This window comes from Actinia tenebrosa, unplaced genomic scaffold (assembly GCF_029948245.1).
Source record: "Actinia tenebrosa isolate PJP-AT-01 unplaced genomic scaffold, QUT_ActTen_1.0 PGA_scaffold12__29_contigs__length_12842862, whole genome shotgun sequence".
NCBI classification, from domain to species: Eukaryota; Metazoa; Cnidaria; class Anthozoa; order Actiniaria; family Actiniidae; genus Actinia; species Actinia tenebrosa.
The window spans coordinates 10,148,120-10,171,444 of record NW_028292572.1 but is presented as its reverse complement, the minus strand read 5'-3'; the positions used below and the strand labels follow the sequence as shown (position 1 = coordinate 10,171,444).

At 38.9% G+C, this 23,325-nt stretch overlaps 1 protein-coding gene across 4 annotated transcripts in view; it reads left to right on the top strand.

Moving 5' to 3' along the window:
* Positions 1-21,356, top strand: part of LOC116297063 (uncharacterized) — a 31,444-nt gene extending 10,088 nt beyond the window's left edge. For 3 of the 4 annotated variants that reach the window (XM_031705210.2, XM_031705212.2, XM_031705211.2), the window contains 27 exons: positions 1,218-1,271; positions 1,711-1,767; positions 7,131-7,379; positions 8,043-8,205; positions 8,455-8,565; positions 8,982-9,073; positions 9,755-9,823; positions 10,283-10,343; positions 10,617-10,661; positions 11,008-11,213; positions 11,409-11,465; positions 11,845-11,914; positions 12,313-12,497; positions 12,722-12,778; positions 13,083-13,149; positions 13,579-13,793; positions 14,237-14,293; positions 14,681-14,750; positions 15,729-15,879; positions 16,519-16,751; positions 17,014-17,198; positions 17,449-17,553; positions 17,894-18,115; positions 18,437-18,648; positions 18,975-19,015; positions 19,294-19,390; positions 19,740-21,356. In XM_031705210.2, the coding sequence (XP_031561070.1) occupies positions 1,218-1,271; positions 1,711-1,767; positions 7,131-7,379; positions 8,043-8,205; positions 8,455-8,565; positions 8,982-9,073; positions 9,755-9,823; positions 10,283-10,343; positions 10,617-10,661; positions 11,008-11,213; positions 11,409-11,465; positions 11,845-11,914; positions 12,313-12,497; positions 12,722-12,778; positions 13,083-13,149; positions 13,579-13,793; positions 14,237-14,293; positions 14,681-14,750; positions 15,729-15,879; positions 16,519-16,751; positions 17,014-17,198; positions 17,449-17,553; positions 17,894-18,115; positions 18,437-18,648; positions 18,975-19,015; positions 19,294-19,390; positions 19,740-20,142 (3,534 nt within the window). In that variant the 3' untranslated portion in view covers positions 20,143-21,356. The remainder of the gene's footprint in view (positions 1-1,217; positions 1,272-1,710; positions 1,768-7,130; positions 7,380-8,042; positions 8,206-8,454; positions 8,566-8,981; positions 9,074-9,754; positions 9,824-10,282; positions 10,344-10,616; positions 10,662-11,007; positions 11,214-11,408; positions 11,466-11,844; positions 11,915-12,312; positions 12,498-12,721; positions 12,779-13,082; positions 13,150-13,578; positions 13,794-14,236; positions 14,294-14,680; positions 14,751-15,728; positions 15,880-16,518; positions 16,752-17,013; positions 17,199-17,448; positions 17,554-17,893; positions 18,116-18,436; positions 18,649-18,974; positions 19,016-19,293; positions 19,391-19,739) is intronic. The other variant, XM_031705213.2, reaches the window with a different exon arrangement.
* Positions 21,357-23,325: the final 1,969 nt, after the last annotated feature.

The window sequence follows — 23,325 nt, the reverse complement described above, 5'->3', positions numbered from 1 at the left end:
TTTTATTTTTGTCAGTTCACAAGTCTAGTTAAGTTAATATTTGATCAAAATAGGGTTTCACTTCCACCTTCGTTTCGCTTTAGACAGCCAATATAAAAAAAAGTAGATCGATCACGGTTCAAAGCAAGGCTCCATTTTTAAGCCTGGAGCAAGAATCGCACGATCCAAATATGTTCCACTTTTGTCTTTAGTTATGCCTTGTTCTTCAACGTAAAGCCCGATAAAATTTATGAGTAACTACGTAAAGCAACCAATGAGAAAAAATATTTGTTTTACTGCCTAAGCATGAATACAAGTTTTATAATATATATTGCAAGGGTTGTCGTTTTTAATGTGTTCAGAATGCTTTAAGAATCTTGAAGCGTGGAAAATTATTACAGTTATTTTAATTGGTTTCGTTTAGCTAGTTGCTAGTACTAACAATGATGACTCTTGCTGTTGATATGTTAAGATTGCCTGTGTTTTGTAGTTAGCCTACGATTGAGGTAATAATAATAATAATAATAATAATAATAATAATAATAATAATAATAATAATAACTTTATTTAATGAGGGTGGCACTAAATAGTGTATTACACTAATAAACTTGTGGCCCTCAATATAAAACTACTAATATTTACAAATTTAAAAATATAAAATATATGAGCTCTATTGGTTGGCAGTTCTGCTGATGGTGGTGTGTGTGTTTTATAACTCCGTAAATACTGTGCTACGGGGAGAAAAAAAGAACGAGTCCAGTAAAGCCGCCATATGTCAACATTTTGCTAAAAATACAATTAAAAACAAAATCGTGAACAGTACATTTTGATTTTCCATTATTTTTTCTATTTTCCATAATGCGGTACAAATTCACTTTCATACTAATTTAGGCATGTCATAAATAACGTTAAATCAATCATTTAGACATTAACTTTAACAAATTTAAAGTTGTTAAAATTGCTATTGTCGTTGTTTCGACCCGCGAAGATTGATGTCTCTCAGTTTGCCGACTAGAGTCTCGACGGCCGTTAATCTAATAACTGAAATTTAAAAACTGAGGAAAAAACATTGAAGGATATTTTAGATTAGAAAAAAAATCTTAATTAAATTCTTAATTAAAATTTAAATCATTGAAACACGATTAAGCATTCAACAACAACAGTAGTAATGAAAACGTTATCTGGATAGAGTTTTAGAAAATCTTTCTTTTAACAGGTTCTTCATTTTTATTCAACAGGTTTCTAAGATTCCCATCAATGATTCAAGATGTTTGTCCAGACAGTGCTTGGAGGTAACTTTTTTAAGTTTCTTACATCTCCAGACCTTTTATTTACGACAGTCGGAATTAATAATGAATTATGATAATCACGCCTCGTTTAACTGCGATATATCATCCCTGATACTTTTTAGGAAGCCCTTGTGGTGGCCAACTCGAAAAAGATATCAGGATTGATACCTCATAAATTCTGATGTACTTTTGATATCATCAAAAAGGACCAGAATTTCTGCAAATTGCTGTATATATGTATTGAATTGTAAACTGCTCAAAAAAGATACATTCTTAATCCCGTCAAATGAGTATTCCACTAATAACAACATTGCCAACATTGGTGGTAACTTTAAAAAATCTTCTCTTCCACGATAACTGATCCCTTAAATATATTAGCTACATCAATGTATCAGCCCGTGTAGAATTTTTTAAACTAATAAATGTTTTTTTTTTCCTTCAGTGTAAAATACCTTGTGACAAGGAGTTCGTTTCAGTGGAAAACTGCACCCAAAACTGCGTAAGTTGACGTCATGAATATTAATTTCTTTCGCACATCACGTATTGCTACTTTCCTTCACAGTTTCCTGCGCATCTTGAAAAGTAACCATTCCTGTGAATCGAAGCGAGAATGGGGGTGACCTAGTAGTATAGGGAATGGGGGTTCCAGCGCAATCTCAACACGGGCAAGACCCGTGTCAAAAATCCACCTACGGACAATCCCCACTCCAAGTGTGGTTGGGGGCAACAGCGCAAATATGTTAGTCTATATATGGAGTGCGAAGAATGTAAGAGAACTTTTAAGAAAGAAGCGGATTTGAAAAAGCATTTGAAAATGAAGACGAAGTGTATGAGCAGTTATGATTGTGGATGTGGTAAGAAGTTTGAGACTAAGGTTTATAAGAGCATATTTTTGCCCATTGTTTCGGCAACCATTTTCGGCTACCTTTTCTACTCCCACACGGGCTTTCCTGGTAGACACATATTTGTGTCCGCTGTTTTGGTAGCAAGCACCAGGAATGTCCGTAGTAGCAATTTCCAGATCCCCGAAACAGTGCCCTCGTAGCAAGGGAGGCGATTCACCTCCCTTCTACTATCTACGTCGCGGTAGTTGCGCCAAAGTGGCTACGTAGCCTGGTATGCGAAGTCTGTAGAGACCTTCCAAGATCTCCAAAAGTATTTGTGTTGTTCTTTGCTTTCCTAGCATGTATGCGACCATACCCGCAGCTATGTAGAGATACATCTATATACCTATGGACCCACGGAATACCCCTATGGATCCATAGGTACCTAGCTATGTTCGAACCGTATTCGTAGATATATATGGCAACACCCAAAATACTATCCGAGGAAGAAATCGCAGGATTGTTGGAAGATAGGAGAAATGGAGTAGGACTGCAAAAGGTAGCCAAAAAGTACGGCATAGGCATACCAAAGATACGCAGGATAGAGCGAGAGAATGGTTTGGAGGTAGCGATTCCCGAGAAACCACCTACTACGGATTTGCAGAAACATTTCCTAGAAGTGCAGGATTCCTTTGCTATAGTCCTGGACGATCTCCAAAAAGCTAGAGAAGAACTCCGAGACGCAAAGGAGGAATTGCTAGCCAAAATGGAGCAAAAAGAGGAAGAAGATTCGTTCGAGAAAATAGACGTGGAAGAAATAGAGAACGAAGTAGAGGAAGTATCCACGAAAATAGACTGGCAAATAGCCGGCAATGTGCTATTTACAGTCGCAGGCATTGCTGCTGTCGTTTGGGCGCGCATGCAACCACCCAAAGTTGTCTACTACAGACATCCAGCGGAGGATACGAAACCGCAGAGAAATTCTAGGATTCCGGAGATGGAGTAGAGACGTGCACTAGCCGGTCTTTCTTCTTTGCTTTGGTTGTCTTTTCTCTGCCTATCTTGCAGTACAGCGGCGGCTGCGATGTCCAGTCTATCTTTTGCTCGTCCAAGAAGTGTCCCCAAACCGGAGTAGTAGCATGTTCTACCGTGCAGCCCTCCAAAACACACTCCGGACATTTCTCCGAAAGGAATAGGATCGTCCTTTCTTTTTTTCTGTAGGTGGTTTTGGCGTATCTCCAACATTGGTATTCGCCTGGATGCATATGTAGCGCCTGTACACATTCTTTGTTGGGCGGCGCAGGCACTTCTAGTAGTCTTTCCGGGTGTGTGGGATGTTCTACTTTCCTAGCCAATTCGTAGTACGTATCCAAACCAGGTCCTTCGGGCACGAAGGCAGTGGCTATGTTGTTCTGCCACTCCACCAATATTTCTTCTCCTGGTATGGCAGTGCGTATGTTGCCGTTCGCTTCGAACTTCCCAGCCGCGCACGCTTCCAATAGGGCTTCCGTGGCCCATGCTACAGAAGTTTCTCTATTCCTTCGCAATACTACGCGGTGCCCTCTTGCCAACCAGTTGGCGTCCAAGTCTCTGGGGATCGCATATCCTAGTATCTTGTAGTCTCCTGCAGGTATTTGGTCCATCCTATGCACTTTGGCCCTAGGCGTCTCTGGGCCAAACGGGCTTTCCTCTCCAAAGAACAATCTACGCAGATTGTCTGTTCTTCTGGAAATCCTATCCAATAGTTTCCTGTACTTTTCCAATTCTTTTTCTATTCTTTTTCTGTCCTCTTCTTTTTGCCGCAGGATGGACTGCCTTTGTTCCGACAGTTCTGCGTGGTATCTTCTTGTGGCTTCTACCCACTCGTCTCCTTCCAAATCGTCCCGTATGTCTTCCAATCGCTGCTGTCGTTTTCTCTTGGACAGAAAGGATATCCTGCGGTCCGTAGGCACTTCTAGTATTCCGAAGAGACTCTTTTCCACTCCTATCTTTTGTGCCTTCTTCGTGCGCCAAACCCACTCCACGTGTTCCGTAGTTGGGAGAAAATCTGCGATAGTAGGCGGATCTTTGTGCACGCGTGTGGGTTTGTTAGACTCAGCCAACACCGTGGGAGAATCCTTTGTGTAGCATCGCAGCGGTAGTATTTCCACTGGGTCCAATCCACGCACGTCTATGCGGAATATGGGGCATTTGCGCAGGCCAAACTCTGCTATGGTCCAAAGTACGCACTGTTCCCACTTGTCGTTGCCCCGTACGCGTACGCCGGCTATGCGCCCTGTTGTCGCGTGGCAGTACCACGCCAGGAAAATCTCTTTCGTTTCCTCGCAGCAAATACACAAACATCTGTCCAAGTGTTCCGCGAGCGCCAACCACATGTTTTTGGGTGGTTGTACTACGAATATGTCTGCTAGAGGTTCTATAGTCTCCGCAATGGCATTGGTGTTTTCTTTGGAGAAATCCCTGCCGTAGATGGATATTTCCACTCTGCTGCATCCTCTTTTCTGCACGTCTGGATGCAGGAATGTCCTACGCAGGTGGTCGTTCGGACAATCCACATACTCTGCCAACTTTGCTCCTACTGGGTTTTGCACTTCGCCGGCTTCGAAGTTCGATACTATTTTGTTGTATATCTTAGTCCTTTTCCCGTCTTCCATCCAAGTGCAAACGTGGCTGCCTACTTGGTGTGTGTTGTCCAAAATAGTACCTTTGCGTCCACCTAGTTCTCCTTGCATTTCGTAGCCCATCTGCAACAATCTGCGCACCAAAGCTTTTCTATCCAAGGTTCCGGAGAAATCCTGTGTGTAGTCTACGGAATAGATACCATATCCGTGCGCATCTAGCAAAGTAGCAAACTTGGGTATCTTTTCCTCTACGGTTTCTATGGACAATTCCGAGGTGTCTACTTTGGCTACGAATACCGCTGCGGGTTCTCCATGCAAGCTGGACCACTTGGCTGCCATGTGGGAGACGCGATCTACTATTTTTCCTTGCCTGCAGCTGTGTACTATTTGGATATGTAGGAACGTACCAAAGGCTTCCTGGGTCGCCGTGGATATTTTGGATACCAGCGTTTTTGCGTTTCTGCATATGCGTCCATACATGTCGTTCTCTGCGACAAATCCATAGACAAACACATCGTCTACAAACGGTGGCAGCCCGGATAGCGGCTGCAGGCTGGTAGTACCTTCGTTTCCGTGCAAATAGTCGCACTTGGATATGTCGGGCAGTAGATTTCCATCGTACGCATTGTCTAACAGCAAATGTGCTAGCACCCTATTCTTCGCACGTATACCCATCTCTTGCAATGTTGCCGAAATACTCTTTTGCTCTTCCATGTATATATAGAGGGCAGAAGGTTTTTGGCTACTAAGAGCGGCGTTTCGCAGCCCTTGCAAGGTAGCGGTGTCTCGTTTTGGGGTCCATACGAAAAGAAGAGGTGTTTCGCCTCTACCTACTTCCCTACGGACATTCCTGGTGCTTGCTACCAAAACAGTGGGCACAAAAAAAAAATACTACTTTGTGCAAAAATGTGTCTACGAGAGTAGAAAAGGTAGCCGAAAATGGTTGCCGAAACAATGGGCAAAAATATGCTCTTATAATCCAGTCCCTAAAGTATTTTATTCTCTTATAAGGTGTTTTCTTACGACCTCCATTGGCGTAATATTGCTCTTTGGTAGCATTTGGTACGGCATTACGAATATTCTTACCACACTCGTAACACTGTGCTGACGTGTCGTCTTCTATTTGCATTTTCTTACCACAACAAATATACTTATTTGGTTTAGTAGGTACAAACTTGGGTTTCAAGCACTTTACACAGAAATCATAAACAAACTCTTTACATTCTTCGCACTCCATATATAGACTAACATATTTGCGCTGTTGCCCCCAACCACACTTGGAGTGGGGTTGTTTCCGTAGGTGGATTTTTGACACGGGTCTTGCCCGTGTTGAGATTGCGCTGGAACCCCCATTCCCTATACTACTGACCTTGCAACACATGTCTCTATCATTGCAATTTCACCGCTGTTCTTGCTTCGATGCACAGGCACGGTTACTCTTTAAGGTCAAGATGACGCAGGGAATTGTGAAGGGGACTTTTAAAAATTTTTTTATCAAGATGATATTTTAATTTTTTCACGCAACTGCTCGTTTTAAGGAGGCTCTGGCTGGTTTTGGTCTCGCACACCTAGCCGCAATGAAACGGCTATAACTTCGTCTTGAATAACTCGATTTGCAAACACTTTTCAGACAATGTGAGGAAAGGATTGATGACGTACTTATTTTTATTTGACTGCCTTAAAACTCTTCAATGCATATGAAATTAAAGGAGAATATTTGTAAAAGATACATCTTTTAGTGACTTCATTTAGAAAAAAAATGGTTCGACGATTTTTTAAATGTCGCTTTCTTCGATATTTTCTATCGCTTTTTTACAACAAATGGGGTCATTTAGCTTCATATCAAAAAATCCACAACGTTAGAAAGAAAGTCACAATTTGATTCATACTCAATAAGGACAGTGTCTATATCCGTACCTATATTCTAGCTACTAAAAATATTGAATCCACTAAATTAAAGTCCCGATTTTGAGGGTATAAAGTTAACACGCTGGAAATAATAGTAAAAGTCCAAGAAAATATTCATCGCGTAATATTTGAAAAACGCTCTCATACATTTTTTTCATATTGCAATATGTTGGGTGCCTTGATGAATACTATCGACTGGTGCAAGTCGCTTTGAAAGTTTAAGTCTAGTTTTTGAGAAAATAAGCGGTAAACGATTTCTATGATGTCATCATTACGTCATAATGAAAAGGCCGCTTTAAATTAATTTATCATTTTTGAAATCTTTAATCCTTTCCTGACATTGTGTGAAAAGCGCTTGCAGATCGAGTTATTCAAGATGAAGTTGTAGTCGTTTCAATGCGGCTAGGTGTGCCAGACCAAAACTACCCTGAGCCTCCTTAAGGGGTAGAGTCACGTGACCTCTTAGTGACATCGCTCAAATGTCAATGTCGACTCTTTCTTCCTTACAGCCAAATGCAAGTGTTAACTGCAACCAGAGTTGTACTTTCCTTGGTGTTACTAAAAGCTGGACCAATATTTACCAAGGCGATGGGAGTACTATTGGAAAACCAGGAGTAGTCCATAATACTACCAGGAATGTCACCACATTGACGTTGTCATGGCAACCACCTGTCAATCGCAGCGGAACAGTTGTTTATTTGTTGAAAGAGGGAATGACTGGTGACAAGGTTTTAAAAACACCAACACCGCTTAAAGGGGTAAGCTGATGGCAGATTTTAGATTTTGTAAGAGGGGAGACGACGGGAGGGAGTGGGAGATGGCGTCGAGTTTATATAAACGTGACCACAAGCTGTGATTGGGTGAATCAGGTTAATGTAAAGCCATTGCAGTATTCGGTAAACCGTAAAGTGTACAGTAATAATATAGAACAGTCTTTGTATGACTGGGAGTCCTATGATACTACTTATGTATGTAAAGCCATTGCAGTATTCGGTATACCGTAAAGTGTACAGTAAAAATATAGAACAGTCTTTGTATGACTGGGAGTCCTATGATACTACTTATGTATGTAAAGCCATTGCAGTATTCGGTAAACCGTAAAGTGTACAGTAAAAATATAGAACAGTCTTTGTATGACTGGGAGTCCTATGATACTACTTATGTATGTAAAGCCATTGCAGTATTCGGTAAACCGTAAAGTGTACAGTAATAATATAGAACAGTCTTTGTATGACTGGGAGTCCTATGATACTACTTATGTATGTAAAGCCATTGCAGTATTCGGTATACCGTAAAGTGTACAGTAAAAATATAGAACAGTCTTTGTATGACTGGGAGTCCTATGATACTACTTTGGAGATATTTTACAGTTTTGCAAATGTGATCGATTCTGATTGGCTAATGATAACTTTCTTTCGTAGCTCGTGTTTTTAGAGCCAAACGCCATCATCACAGCTAAAGAAGTTTGTAGTGTTCAACCTAGAAGCTACAGATCTAAATATGATGGAATAAGCTTTTCCTTCATTGTGGTTGCACTCACTGAAGTCAGTATTCTCGAAGAAGGACAACAATCGCCTTTTATCAGTAAGTGTTAACACACTTATTGTAGTATTATTAACACACTTATTGTAGTATTATTGTTTTAATACGCTAAAGAAAAAATGACACGTTAATAAAATGCATTATAATAACTATTATCAATAGAAAAATATAATTAATGAAATAATAAATTGTTTTAGAAGAAATGGCTCTCGCACTATCCAACTAAGCGGCATGTTTTATTACTTCTCCCCCGTCAAAATAGGACGTTAATATTGTCTTTTTTCTCCCAAGGTTTCCAAAAAGCTGAGCCCATTGCATCTCTACATAATGCTTCTTTGGTTTACAATCCCAATGGCTTTGCAGATAAACTAGAGTTTCGAGTATGGTTTACACCAACTCCTGGTATGTTTGGCCTTGCAGTCGGCGGTGGATATATTATTTGTATATTATATATTATTTGCTAGTTTTATGGTGAACGGTTTCTGCTTATTCATTTCGTTCTTTCTTTTCTCTTTTTTCTCTTCTTTCTGTGATTGTTTCTTTCTTTGCCTCTCTCTTCCTTTCTTTACCTCCTTCCATCTTGTCTTCTTGTCTTGTTTCTGTGTTTCTTTTTTTGTTACATTTTTTGTTACTTTCTTTCTTTCTTCTTTTCTTTCTTCTTTCTTTCTTCGTTTCCTTCCTTCATTTATCCCCTGTACTTCCTTAGCTGCTGTGAATTTCCGTTTCATTTCCCTGAGAATAATAATTATCTTATTTTTTATATATATATTTTTTACACAATTTTAATTTTTTGCCTTGTTTTTTTGGTTTATTTTTAGGTTCGTCGTTTGTTACCAAATACGTCGGGCAATCAAAGAGAACAGGTGGCCATTGTAAAAAATTATATGTTGAAAGGGATAAAATATCCAAGGTAAAGTTGCTTACCATCACACCCACCTACCCACCTACCCACCTACCCACCTACCCACCTACCCACCTACCCACCTACCCACCTACCCACCTACTACCTACCTACCACCTACCACCTACCCACCTACCTACCTACCCACCTACCCACCTACCCACCTACCCACCTACCCACCTACCCACCTACCCACCTACCCCCCTACCCCCCTACCCACCTACCCACCTTCCCAACCACCATCCATCCAACCCACCCCCTACCCAATCACCCATCTTTCCACCTACCCCTGGTTATTCGGTCGTGGTTTAGTTTGTCGGTCTGTAGATTCATTAGTTGTTTGGTCTGTTGGTTGATGGGTCGGTAGGTTGGTTTGTCAGTCTGTAGATTCATTAGTTGTTTGGTCTGTTGGTCGATGGGTTGGTTGGTTGGTTTTTTGGTCTGTGGTTTCATTAGATGCTTGGTCGGTCGTTTGGTAAGTCGTTGAATTCGTTAGCTGTTTGGCTGGGCAGTTGGTTTGTCGATCTGTTGGTCAGTGGATTCATTAGTTGCTTGGTTGGTGGATCGGTCGGTCGGTGAATTCACAGTTCGTTGATTGGTTGGTTGGTTCGTGGTTATGTGGGTTGCTATTGCTTAGTTACGATTGGTTAATTAATTTCATCAATGTTCGAAATTGTTTCTTTATTTCAGGAAAAAAATATAAACCGTTTCTTAGGAACATTATATCAAGAAACTTTGACCTGCAACATATCATTCACTGTAAGTACGCACGACGTCCAGTTGATCTGAAATACTGACGTAGAAATGACGTCACTGCAAAACTGAGGTGTCACGAAGCCTGTGAAAATTGAGCAGCGAAAAATAAAAACTTGTCCACCATTGGAATAAAAATACAAAAGCTCATTAGTAATTCGTTAGTAACCTCTTATTAGCAACGTAATTTTTTTCATTTGGTGTCCTGGAAATTCATAATTTCAAGAAGAAAAGTGACGCCTCTTGTGGGCGCGATGTTACTTGACGAACTAAAACACAGATAAGAGAAAGAGAAAGAAAGGAAAACAATGAATAAAGAGAAAAAAGAAATAAACAAGGAAGACAATGACGGTGTATAACGTATTTGTACTAAGTACATATATGAACCATTATGGAAAATCTAGGAAACTTTTTAGGCTACTTACCTACTTAGATATATTTCATATTCTTACTATTGCTTCATAGGCGTATTCTCTGACTGAATGTCTTCCCAGTAAACCAAATAGTATTGAATATTACTACAAAGGTAAGTTGCAATATAGCAAGCGATGATTGTGAAATATCATCATTTGGTCATTGAGTAACTCAAAATACAATAGGAATAAATATATATATATAATATAATAATAATAATAGATAGTTTATAAATACACACACTGAAATGAGTTAGCGAGAGGGATATATCTAGTACTTAATTAAATTGTAACAACACTAAATTATAGTAATAGATATTAAACTGGTATTGATTATTGAATTAAAGATAAGTAATAAATAACAATTATTTTCATTCTCTTTTCAGGCTGTCATTATCTACCAAGTATGAACACGTCATTCTGTTGTACATGTAAGTTCTGCATGAAATTCTGAGCACCTCCGACACTGTAGGGATTGTTTAGAGGACAGAAGAGACCCGGTGGGGGAGGGGGTGGGGATGGGGGCAACTTGAGAGCTCTCCCACATATAGTTATAGATAGACAAAATAGCTAGAAAGCTTGAATTACGACAAACTACTATCTAAAATAAATCAATGTATTTTACTACTTATAAAAAATTGAAATAATATCTTTTATATTTTCTTATTATTCAGGTACTTCTAGTATACAGTGGCAAATAAATCATTATTATTGTTGTTGTGATAGTTAAGGTAGTTTTAGCCATATTTCTGATTTTCTACTTTTCTAATCCAACAGTTGATCCTCTGCCAACACCTGACAGTGCCAAGGCAGTTCGTAATCTCACACATTCACTTCAAACCCAAAGTGACTTCCGGTTCACGGCCAATATCACTTGGTTGCCTCCCACACAGCCATGTCCAGTTGTAACTGATTATGATCTAAGTTATCCGGTATTTCGTCCGACAATACAGCGCTTTTGGCCACAGCGGATTTTTGATATAGTAAGTTTACCTTCGCAAACTTTGGTTGTTTTTTCTTTTCTTTTCTTCACTTCAAAAACCTAGAACGAACGAATGATGGCATCCCTTAATCATTAAAACGTTAACATACCTCGATAATGCGTGCGAAACTGCAATGAAAACGTTGTTTGATGATCAGCCGTTAGTTTGATGAAGTCTTATATGATTATTTTACAGATCAATACTTATTATATCATGTCGAACATCGAGCCCAACCTGGAACGAAATGTCACGGTATGTTCAAGGGAAATCTACTATTAAATACCATTTATGTTGACAACATTATATCAACCAATATGGCGGCCGTGTTGTTGCTGCTTCTAGCTCTCTTGTTGTTGTTGTTGTTGTTGTTGTTGTTGTTGTTGTTGTTGCTGCTGCTGTTGTTTTGGTTTATTCTCCTTGAATTAAAAACCAAACACGCCCTATCTTTATTGTTTGATGTCGGGTTTGAATTTTGATGGCAAAACCTAGCGTTTTAACCTTTATAAAGTCTACTCGCTGGGTCCTTGAGCACTGGAGTGATAGGATATATCAACTGCATTTAAAGTTTTGCAATGCATTGGCTAATTTGTCAAACAGAAACAAAGCTAATTCTTTCGATCTTTTTCATCAGATAACCCCGGATTTTGGAAGTGAGTTTTATGATTTGGGTATTGCCAGAGTAGTTACTATCAAGACCCCAGGTAAGATATGTTTTTTTTTCAAATTCGTATTCGTACCGCTGTGTTCCTTGATTACAAACTCATTTATTAAGGGCTAATCTCTTTTCATCATTAAAATCTTCACCAATATCAACGGTAAATGAAAGTATGCACAACTTCAACAATACAAACACTTTGAAATTCCACGTACTTTCACTGTAACACATGAATATTCTATACAAAATTGGGTTCGCAAGACAGTAAACTATTGAAACAATTCATGATCAATTTTCCGCAATCAGGGTTATAAACCCCGAGATATTCTAGATAATTTGTTAAACTTGTGGGACATAGCAACGGTAGCTAAGGGGAGTCGGAACCATGAATAGTTTCCCTTCATTAGTGATAGTGCTAATTTACCCTCATCTTCCTTTTCCTAGGACTTCCAGTAAATGAGACAATCATTGCAAACATAGAGCATCGCATTCAGACGCCGATGTCACCTGGAGACAGATTTATTCTTAACATTTCATGGGTTAAACCCAAGTTCAAATACAGTAGAATAGAAGGATACAATATCACCTATACAGTGTCGGGAGACGTTAATGCCACAAGGAATACAACGGTAAAGATTGTTTGATATTTGCTCTTAGTAGATCGAGTCAGCTGCCGTCCTGTGTCTGGTAAGCCGCATCTTGGCCGTTTCCAAATTCATCACGTGATTGTGTTTAACCAATCTGGGGTATATTCCTTGCAAAGGGATGTGGGCTTGTTTGGCTGGAAGAGAAGAGAGAGAGAGAGAGAGAGAGAGAGACTAAGAGAATAACATACTTGTTTTGTTGTTTCTAGCAAAATTTATGGTATGAGGTGAGAGGGTTGGACTATACACAAAAGGTTTCTTACGAGGTATGATTTCATACAATATTTTATATTATATAATATATATTGAATATATTATACGTTCACAGTGCTAGTTCATTGCTTTCAATTATGAAGATGATGATCTTTTTCGTCTGACTCGTGAACTTCCACTTAAAGACCCTCCTCAGTCCTGGAGAAGACGTTCAGAATTTTTACCCCGTATTTAATGTTTTAACACTTCCCTTTTCGTTGTCCGAGCCACCCGAGATTTACTGAGGTCCCCGGCTTGAGTGATACGGAAATTAATGAAATAGCCCTGTTAAACATGAAACTTGTACCTTTAAAACAGGTTATACCTGTTTATCGTGATCCATGGATTTTGACAGAAGCAGCTAAAGGACAAGCGAGTCTACCAGGTATTCATACGTAACAAACCATTCCATGAAGCCATCTTGCCCGAAACGATGCATGACACCTATCATTAGTTTTTGCAACTAGAATCCCCCCATTAGCGTTTCCAATTGGGTAAATCACAGCTCGAACCCTGAAACAACCTCTGGGCTGATCTAAGTCAGGCACTGCTATCTCACAGACTGAACCCTGAAACAACCTCTGGGCTGTTCTAAGTCAGGGCACTGCTAACTCAAAGTTAGAACCCTGAAACAACCTCTGGGCTGATCTAAGTCAGGGCATGGCTAACTCAAAGTTAGAACCCTGAAACAACCTCTGGGCTGATCTACGTCAGGGCACGGCTAACTCACAGACGGAACTCTGAAACAACCTCTGGGCTGATCTAAGTCATGGCTTGGCTAACTCACACATAATATATCGTCTTTATTTTTCAGTTCTAGAGAATGAGAAACTCATGATACAAGACTTAGACCATAGCTTTGTCAAAACAAGCAATACGTATCGTCTGTTATGGAGATGGTCGCCTCCATTATTTCAGAGAATCGTATCATACTACAAAGTGGCTTATAGATTAACTGGTTACCCTGACGACAAACTTGATTGTCCTTCCAAGCCCTCTACCAACAGAAAATGTCTGGCCAGCAAAACGGTAATTTTCAGCATATTTCTGGTGAAACTAAATTTGGTCAGAAACCAATGAAAATTAGGCAGAAATTGAAGCTAAAAATGACGACGACATTTTAATTTTTTCATGGAAAATTGTAAGCCTTACTAGACATGTAACATTAATGGCTTCTGAGAGCCCTTGAACAACCTGTTCCACTTCCCCCTCCCTCTATTCCTCTCTCCCTCCTTTCCTCCTTCCCTCCTTCCCTCCTTCTTCCCCCCCCCCCCCCCTCTCTCCCTCCTTCCTTTCTTCTTTTACCCCTCCCTCCCTATCTCCCCCCTTTCTCTATTCCTCTCTTCCTCTTTCCCTCCTTCCCTTCTTCTCTCCCCCTCCCTCCTTCTCTCCCTTTTCCCTTTTCCCTTCTCTCTATCTTTCGTTATCGTCCGTCTCCTAATTTCACCATTCAAATTCCTATGTTTTTTTAGATTAGGACATTTTACAATATGAGCAATATTCGCCAAAAAGATCAGATAGAGATAACGGTAAGTGAAATTAGATGATACTCTAAAAATCTTCATGTGAGTTGATTGTCACCGGAATAGAACATTGAATGTAGTAGTAGATGGTGAGTAAAAAAGTGTCCCTAAATTGGTGTGAATGCGCTAAAATGACTCTCAAATAAAATATTTTGTGCTGTATATAAGAAGCTTGGGCGGTCTCCGCTATCAACTGATGGACTGATCAGTAAGCTCGATCGCAGTCTAAGGTAGAGAATAGTTGACCTCTAGTCCGTAGACAAGAAACCCCTTACTATTACCAATGACTTTCTCCCAATGGGTATAATGTCCTAATGATGCATTGGTCCATGTGGGATGTTGTTCTGTAATCATGATAAATATTCTAACAAATCTTTCAATATTTTTTTCAAGGTGACACCAGTGTTTGAAAATACTCACGCTTTTCAAGGGATACCTAAAACACTTACAACCCGTCCACCAGGTATGCGTATTCCCATATATACATAACCATGCATAGTAAATCGTTCAATGGAAAAACCGTGCTCGCTCCAATTGCAAATGATAGAAATATGAATATGCTTTCCGGTCCGAATAATGTTTACAGGAAAAAATCTCTATCCTACTGAGTGAAAAATAAATCACAAATTGTTATATCGAATGCAGATAACAAATTCTTAAATGTTCGTTCGTTGAAGGCGACTGGCTACTTTTGGGGAAAAAATTTACCCTTTTTTAAAAACTACATTCTCTTAAAGTGACATTTAATGCTTGATTCCAAATGTGAAAAGAAAAATGGGGTGTCGCGAGCTTGTTTTCGAGATAATCGGTATTTAATGGAAGCCTACTCACGAGCTTTTGGAGCAAAACTTGCGCCATTGGAAGTGATCAGAAAAAAATTAAGATTCATAAAATAATAGGCAGACTCTATGATTGCGCGAATTCACGGCTAGTCAATCATTCTAAAATAATTCATAGATATTTTCGACAAAAAGACAAAGAGATACATTGATTTGTCATATTTCGTCGTTTTGGTGCTCTTAAAAATTCTCATAAAGTCGGGGAAAAAAATCTATTTTTTCATGTATTAGAAAAATTAACTTTTTCGTATTTTGTGATGTTGTTAAGATCTTTCCCAAGGTTATCGTAGTATCCGTAGTATTATATATTATATATCATATATTATATATAATAAAACACTCAACAAAATTACTCGATTCTGATTGGAAAAGAGGAGTACAATTAAATCCCAAATTGTACTCTGTATTGTCACAATTAAATTGCTCAATTTTGTTGAGCGTATTATAAACAAAAAAACGCACAATCTTCTCGTACAATTTGGAATTCATAGGACTCGCCTCGGAAGGCTGGTCCAATTTTGAAAACTTTCTAAACATCACTCCTTTGAATTCCGAATTGTACTCGAGATCGTGCGATTTCCTATACTAATTATTTCCCCCAGAATTATCTGTGGCATCAAAAACATGGACTTCTGGTCAGATTGCATTGCTGGTTGTCGGCATTCTTGTGTTCCTGGCCATCCTGCTTTTACTTTTGTTACACTTCATTCGCTGGAAAAAACAAAAAGATGTCGAGCATGGCAAAGTTGACAGGTTCGTTAATACGCCGCTGAGCTTGTCATAGCAACCGCTGTAAAGTTATGTGGGCGAAGGATTTATAATAGGCCCTTTTCGAGTTCCAAATTACCGCTGTGTTTCTTGATTACAGACCCATTTGCTCAGGCTAAGCCTCGAATCAGTGTCTAATTACTCGCAAATACCAACGGTAAAGTAAAGAATGCACAAGTTCAACAATACGAACACTTTGAAACTTGACGGACCTTGACTAGAACACGTGAATATTCTTAACAAAATCGAGGCTTAGCCTGAGCAAATGAGTCTGTTATCAAGAAATAGAGCGGTAATTTGGAACTCGAAAAGGGTCTATTAGTTTTAAAACGAGGTTTACCTATACCATCTGAACGTACGCACACGCGAAATGCATTGTTGTTCAAATAGGTAATGTCCTAAACATTGATATATATTTCGTTCATAAAAACAAAATAATTCCATCAACGAATTACTAGTTTTGCTGTATGCTAAGTGTATCTTGAGTTTTGTTTGCTATACTTGAGTGAGAAAAAGGTTTAGCTTAGGAAAGATCAAAGAATTAAAGAGTCAAATGAGGACTTGTTCTCAAGAATTGAGTATAAATATTAAAGATGGTATTGATTGTTTTTCTGTTGTCTTCAGGCACAAAGGGGTCATCATTGATCACTGGGAAATGTCTCATAATAATCTTGAACTGATCGAAGTAATCGGCGAGGGCGCGTTTGGTAAAGTCTATAAAGCAATGATATTAGAATTACCAGACCAATCATCGAAAGGTGGTTCTTCAAGTATGAGCTTTGGACGTAGAAGCATCAGGAGTATAAGATCAAGCAGGGGTGACGATCCTCTTCTCGTGGCGGTCAAGATGCTTCACGGTATGAGTGTATGCTTTGTCGTTAGCGATGGGACGTTTAATAGTAATAATAATAATAATAATAATAATAATAATAATAATAAGGCAGGTTTGTTGCCTACTTCTTCTTCTTTTTTTCTTTTTCTTCTTCTTATAATGCATGGTACTTAACTTATTGATAAGTCTAGACTTTGATACGAAATTTATTAGAAGACAAACGCAAAGAGATTACAACTTAACTTATTCTAGTCTTTTTGATGCCAGTTTTGTTATCTTTTTTTCAGACTCCTCCGATGACGATCAGAGAAAGGACTTCCTGAAAGAGATTCAGCTGATGAAAGACGTTGGATCTCACCGTAACATCGTCAATATGATCGGCTGTGGTACTATCATGGATCCAATGTTCCTTATTGTGGAGTATTTACCTAATGGTGACCTACTACACTACCTTAGAAAGAGGCGAGGCAATGTAAGTGAATCAGTGGGTAAAATTGAAGTCAGGTCAGGACTTACTTACACATTGAATCGGATCTTGGCGTGCTAAGTTTTGCGGTGGGATAAAAACCAGAGCTGGGAGATAAACCCTTGAATCAAGGGAGAGACCTAACAAACTCGACACACATGTGATTGATAGTCTACTATGACTTTGATACCAGAGAAGAGAGGCGAGTGTTACACCATCTTAAACACGATTCTTGTCTTATTGATTATATCAACAGGCCAAAGATTATCCAGAAAGTGATTCTCGTGGTCCGAATCACTCTACCTATTGTCAGGCATACTTTAATATGAACGGTATGCCAAGGGAACAGGCAAGACTGGAGGTAAATATCCATCCATCCATCCATCCATCCATCCATCCATCCACCCACCCACCCACCCATCCATCCATCCATCCAACCATCCAACCATCCATCCATCCATCCATCCATCCATCCATTCATCCATCCATCCATCCATCCATCCATCCATCCATCCATCCATCCATCCATCCATCCATTCATCCATCCATCCATCCATCCTTCCATCCATCCATCCCTCCATCCTTCCACAGTTGAGCATTTATTAATACAATAATTTTATCATTTTTATTTTTCATCTGTTCACTATCCATACATCCATTTATTCATATCGGACATTCTTTTTTCATTTTCGATTTAACAGCCTGTTAATAAAGGTTATTATGCCAACACCAACTTTAATGGCGGGTTTCAGGATGAAAGCGAAGACGGTGGTATACAACTGGTGTCAGTCCAGAACATTTCTGGAAAAGAGCCTTCTACCCCTAAATCTCATTTGGTCACCCCCGAAGATGAGGAATTTGAGGACGAAGTTGTTACGTCCGGGGATCTAATGGCCTTTGCCTGGCAAGTGGCTCAGGGAATGGTAAGCAAATTTATGAAATAAATCGTTCTTGTTTTACGAGAGTAGAATTTAATAGCCAGTTGCTGATAAACCTGTGGCCCTCATTTCATGATTGAATTGGATTTTGAAAAACCCTCGAATCAAGGGAGCAACTTAACAAACTCTACTGACACGTGATGCCAAGGGCAGGAATCGAACCCCAGACCCCACAGATGACAGGAGAGTGTACAACAGCTACGCCTCCCTAATTTAATATTGGTTTGCTCAGTATGGTTCGTAACGCATGCTAAGTTTGGACTGTAATCGCTTCCCTATCAGTAATTTTCTATATTTTTTGTACAGGAATATCTTTCTAAGCGTGGATACGTCCATCGTGATCTTGCAGCTCGTAACGTCTTGGTTGGTAACAACAAGCAAGCGAAGATCGCGGACTTCGGGTTGACTCGTCATATGTACGAGTACCTTTACCGAGCAAAGACGAACAGAAGACTTCCCTTGAAGTGGATGAGCATTGAAGCAATCTTTGATCAAACCTTCACAAGTCAAAGTGACGTGTAAGTGAAATTTATTAATTGAATCTTCGGTCTCTTTCCAATGTTCTTTTCTCACCCTGCCCAAAACTGTGAGAGGTTTTCATAGCTATAATGATAATTCCCAAGATGTAGCTTCTCCTTTCAAGTGCAGAGTAATGTATTAAAGACCTTTGTTGAGCCAATCACTATGCACAATGGTACTGTAATTGTCCAGAACGTTGTATACAATGTCGTCATGCCTCACATAAGGCAAGAAGCATTAGCCCTTTGCTGACTGACTGACTGACTGACTGCCCGACCGACCGACTCTTGTGTCTCTGTCTTATTGCATTTTTTTTTTGTTTCAGATGGTCATTTGGAGTTTTACTTTGGGAGATCGTAACTCTTGGTATGATAATTGAACTTTGTCTTAATCCAGTTAATGTGGGATTTGTTTGCAAAGAGAAGGAGACAAAAAGAAAAAAATGCCAATTTGCAGCGAAAATATGACAATAGAAACGATGTATGGGAGGCCATAGGATTTGTTTACCAGGGTCACGTGATCTGAATACGCGGTTTATTCCCAATGACACAGGAAGCCCGCCTAGAGAAAATACAAAACTTTATGTAAGTGTTGTTATTTTGATTTAGTTTACCACTCATTGTTTATTGTCGTGTCGTGTGTAGGAGGCACACCGTACCCGGCCAAGACAAACAGAGAATTGTTGAACTTCTTGAAGGAAGGAAAGAGAATGGAAAAACCAGATACATGTGACGACGAAGTGTAAGTCAAACCCACTCTGTTCATCTTTTTCTTTAATGCTCCAGTTTTGATCTCTCTGCTGCTCAGGGTCAGCCTAGATTTTATGCAGAATATCCATGTGTTCCAGTCAAGGTCATTAGAATTCCAAAGTCTTTATATTGTTTGAATTGCGACATTCTCTACTTTATCATTTATGTTTGTGAATATTTAGACCCTATTTTAAACACTAAGTAAATGAGTCTGCAATCAAGAAACGCAGCGGTGTCTATTTTACTCATTAGACCCCATTCCTTCCCGTATAGATGGTTATAGGGATCCCAACAAAAGGGTTTTTCTATATATCAATAATGAATGATGCATTTTTTGATAGATATTGCATGATGGTGCGCTGTTGGAAAGAAAAGCCCGAAGACCGACCAACTTTTGTTCAAATTCGTGAAAAATTTGAGGAAATGATGATGAGAGATAACCCATATTTTGACCCAAGCTCCGTGGACGAGTCACGTGACTACTATAATGTTCCATCATTCAATAGTATCGGAGAATCAGAAAATGGTGACGATGAAGTATTCAACGAAATACTTGGCATTAGGAAGGAAGATGAAATGGGATATCAGGCAAACGGGAATGCAGTTAGCGATAAAGAGGAGAGATTGTCTGAACAGGAGAAGCATGAGGATGAATTCAACGAAAAAGAACTTGATATTGGCGACATCGAAACACTTCTCTATCGCAAACAGCATCAATCCCTCAAGTATAATCCTTCCGTGTAAAAACTTCTGATTAACATGGATTACTGAGGTAGAAGGATTACCATACCTCGGTTAACATTAACTGTGTGTAAACGCCTAGAGTGAAGGCATATAACCCGTGAAATAAAAAAATACTAGTTAACGTGTAATAGTCAAATAGACACAAAAGAAAACAATGGAATTAGGGTCTACTAAAGTGTATTAGTCTAACATCTATTGCACAGGTTTAATGACTTCACTCTACCAAAACTATTAGTATATACCATACAAGACAATAGAAAGTTTCCCACGGTAAACTCAGGCTCATAGTTAAGAACAGTAAATCCTGGTTCAGCTTCGCAATCGAAAGCAACATAAGCAGACCTAGTATTTCATTTATTATTAACCTAGGTGTGAAAAAAAGGGGGAAAAAACAAGTACTGTTAATGAGCAGGGCAATACTCCGACGCTACAGTGTAAACGGTGCAATAATGATTAATGCTTATCTTGCATAGATATTATTTCCATTACAATGACACACTAGTGCTGTCCCTTAATACATGCGAAAATTTTAAATTGAACTTTTACTCTTGGAAAAGAACTACGTTCATTTTAGCAGGCGTAAACCATTTACCTTTAAACTATGGTTATGTATATTAATCTAATCTTTTTAGTAAAAGATCCAAGTGTGAACACGGCTTGGGTGGCTAAAATAGTCAAATACAATAGTTTGAGGACTTATTTTAATATGTTTTGACTTAGCATCCGCTAGTTGCCCCCAGTCAACCGCTTGTTTGTCAACACACTTGAAAAACGATGACGAATCCATAACATTCAATTGGAAGAGGGAGGAAAGGACTGGCAAATTGTATGTAAACACTTATATGTAAGCGTCACCATATTAACTATCACGTGTTACATAGAATTAAGGAACTCGACGCAAGGTCGTTAATGTGGTAGTCGTGCCCCGAAATACATCAGTCTAGAGGATGCCTCAAGATTAGATCCCAGTCTTTCTTATTCCGCTGTAAAACATATTAAAGAGCTCCTCGTGTCCTCCACAACTCCTCTCGCATTCAGCATTTATCAGCACTCGTAAGAAAAAATTTAATATTTACATAAAGCTATTTATAAAATATTTCTTGTATAAAAAACGTAATCTAGTAGTTTCATCACTAAATGGACACCTCAAAATTTACCTATTTATAAAAACGTATAAATTTTTTATATTTCATAAATAAAACCACGAACTACAATTTCTCTTTACCTGTTGTGCATATCATTCTCCAAGATTTGAAAATGCTGCAAAATCGTGAAAAAACCATAGTCTATAGTCCATGCTTTTTGCCCGAAAATACCCATAAATGACCTCATTTCTTTTCCTTATAATAAATGCATATCTTTTGAAAAGGTGTGAAAATGGGCCAAAATCGGGCAAAACCATGCGCTATAGTCCATGCTTCTTGTCCGAAAATGCCCAAAAATGCCCTATTTTGCATCCTTCATAAATAATGCATATCTTTTGAAAAGGTGTGAAAATGGTCCAAAATCGGGAAAACCATGGGCTATAGTCCATGCTTTTTGCTCGAAAATGCCCAAAAATGACATATTTTGCATCCTCCATAAATAATGTATATTTCTTGACAAGGTGTGAAAATGGTCAAAATTCAAGGAAAACCATGAGCTATAGTCCATGCTTTTTGCCCGAAAATGCCCAAAAATGCCCTGTTTTGCATCCTTCATAAATAATGCATATCTTTTGAAAAGGTGTGAAAATGGGCAAAAATCGGGCAAAACCATGGGCTATAGTCCATGCTCTTTGCCCGAAAATGCCCAAAAATGACCTATTTTGCATCCTTCATAAATAATGCATATCTTTTGAAAAGGTGTGAAAATGGTCCAAAGTCCATCAAAACCATGGGCTATAGTCTATGCTTTTTGTCCGAAAATGCCCAAAAATGACCTGTTTAGCATCCTTCATAAATAATGCATATCTTTTGAAAAGGAGTGAAAATGGACCAAAATCCATCAAAACCATGGGCTATAGTCTATGCTTTTTGTCCGAAAATGTCCAAAAATGACCTCATTTCTTTTTCCTATAAATAATGCATATCTTTTGAAAAGGTGTGAAAACGGGCCAAAATCAGGCAAAACCATGAGCTATAGTCCATGCTTTTTGTCCGAAAATGCCCAAAAATGACCTTTTTAGCATCCTTCATAAATAATGCATATCTTTTGAAAAGGTGTGAAAATGGGCCAAAATCGGGCAAAACCATGGACTATAGTCCATGCTTTTTGCCCAAAAATGGCCAAAAATGACCTAATTTGCATCCTTCATAAATAATGCATATTTTTTGAAAAGGTGTGAAAATGGTCCAAAATCCATCAAAACCATGGGCTATAGTCCATGCTTTTTGCCCGAAAATGCCCAAAAATGACCTATTTTGCATCCTTCATAAATAATGCATATCTTTTGAAAAGGTGTGAAAATGGTCCAAAGTCCATCAAAACCATGGGCTATAGTCTATGCTTTTTGTCCGAAAATGCCCAAAAATGACCTGTTTAGCATCCTTCATAAATAATGCATATCTTTTGAAAAGGTGTGAAAATGGACCAAAATCCATCAAAACCATGGGCTATAGTCCATGCTTCTTGCCCGAAAATGTCCAAAAATGACCTCATTTCTTTTTCCTATAAATAATGCATATCTTTTGAAAAGGTGTGAAAACGGGCCAAAATCAGGCAAAACCATGGGCTATAGTCCATGCTTTTTGTCCGAAAATGCCCAAAAATGACCTTTTTAGCATCCTTCATAAATAATGCATATCTTTTGAAAAGGTGTGAAAATGGGCCAAAATCGGGCAAAACCATGGACTATAGTCCATGCTTTTTGCCCAAAAATGGCCAAAAATGACCTAATTTGCATCCTTCATAAATAATGCATATTTTTTGAAAAGGTGTGAAAATGGTCCAAAATCCATCAAAACCATGGGCTATAGTCCATGCTTTTTGCCCGAAAATGGCCAAAAATGACCTTTTTAGCATCCTTCATAAATAATGCATATCTTTTGAAAAGGTGTGAAAATGGGCCAAAATCGGGCAAAACCATGGGCTATAGTCCATGCTTTTTGTCCGAAAATGCCCAAAAATGCCCTATTTTGCATCCTTCATAAATAATGCATATCTTTTGAAAAGGTGTGAAAATGGTCCAAAATCCATCAAAAC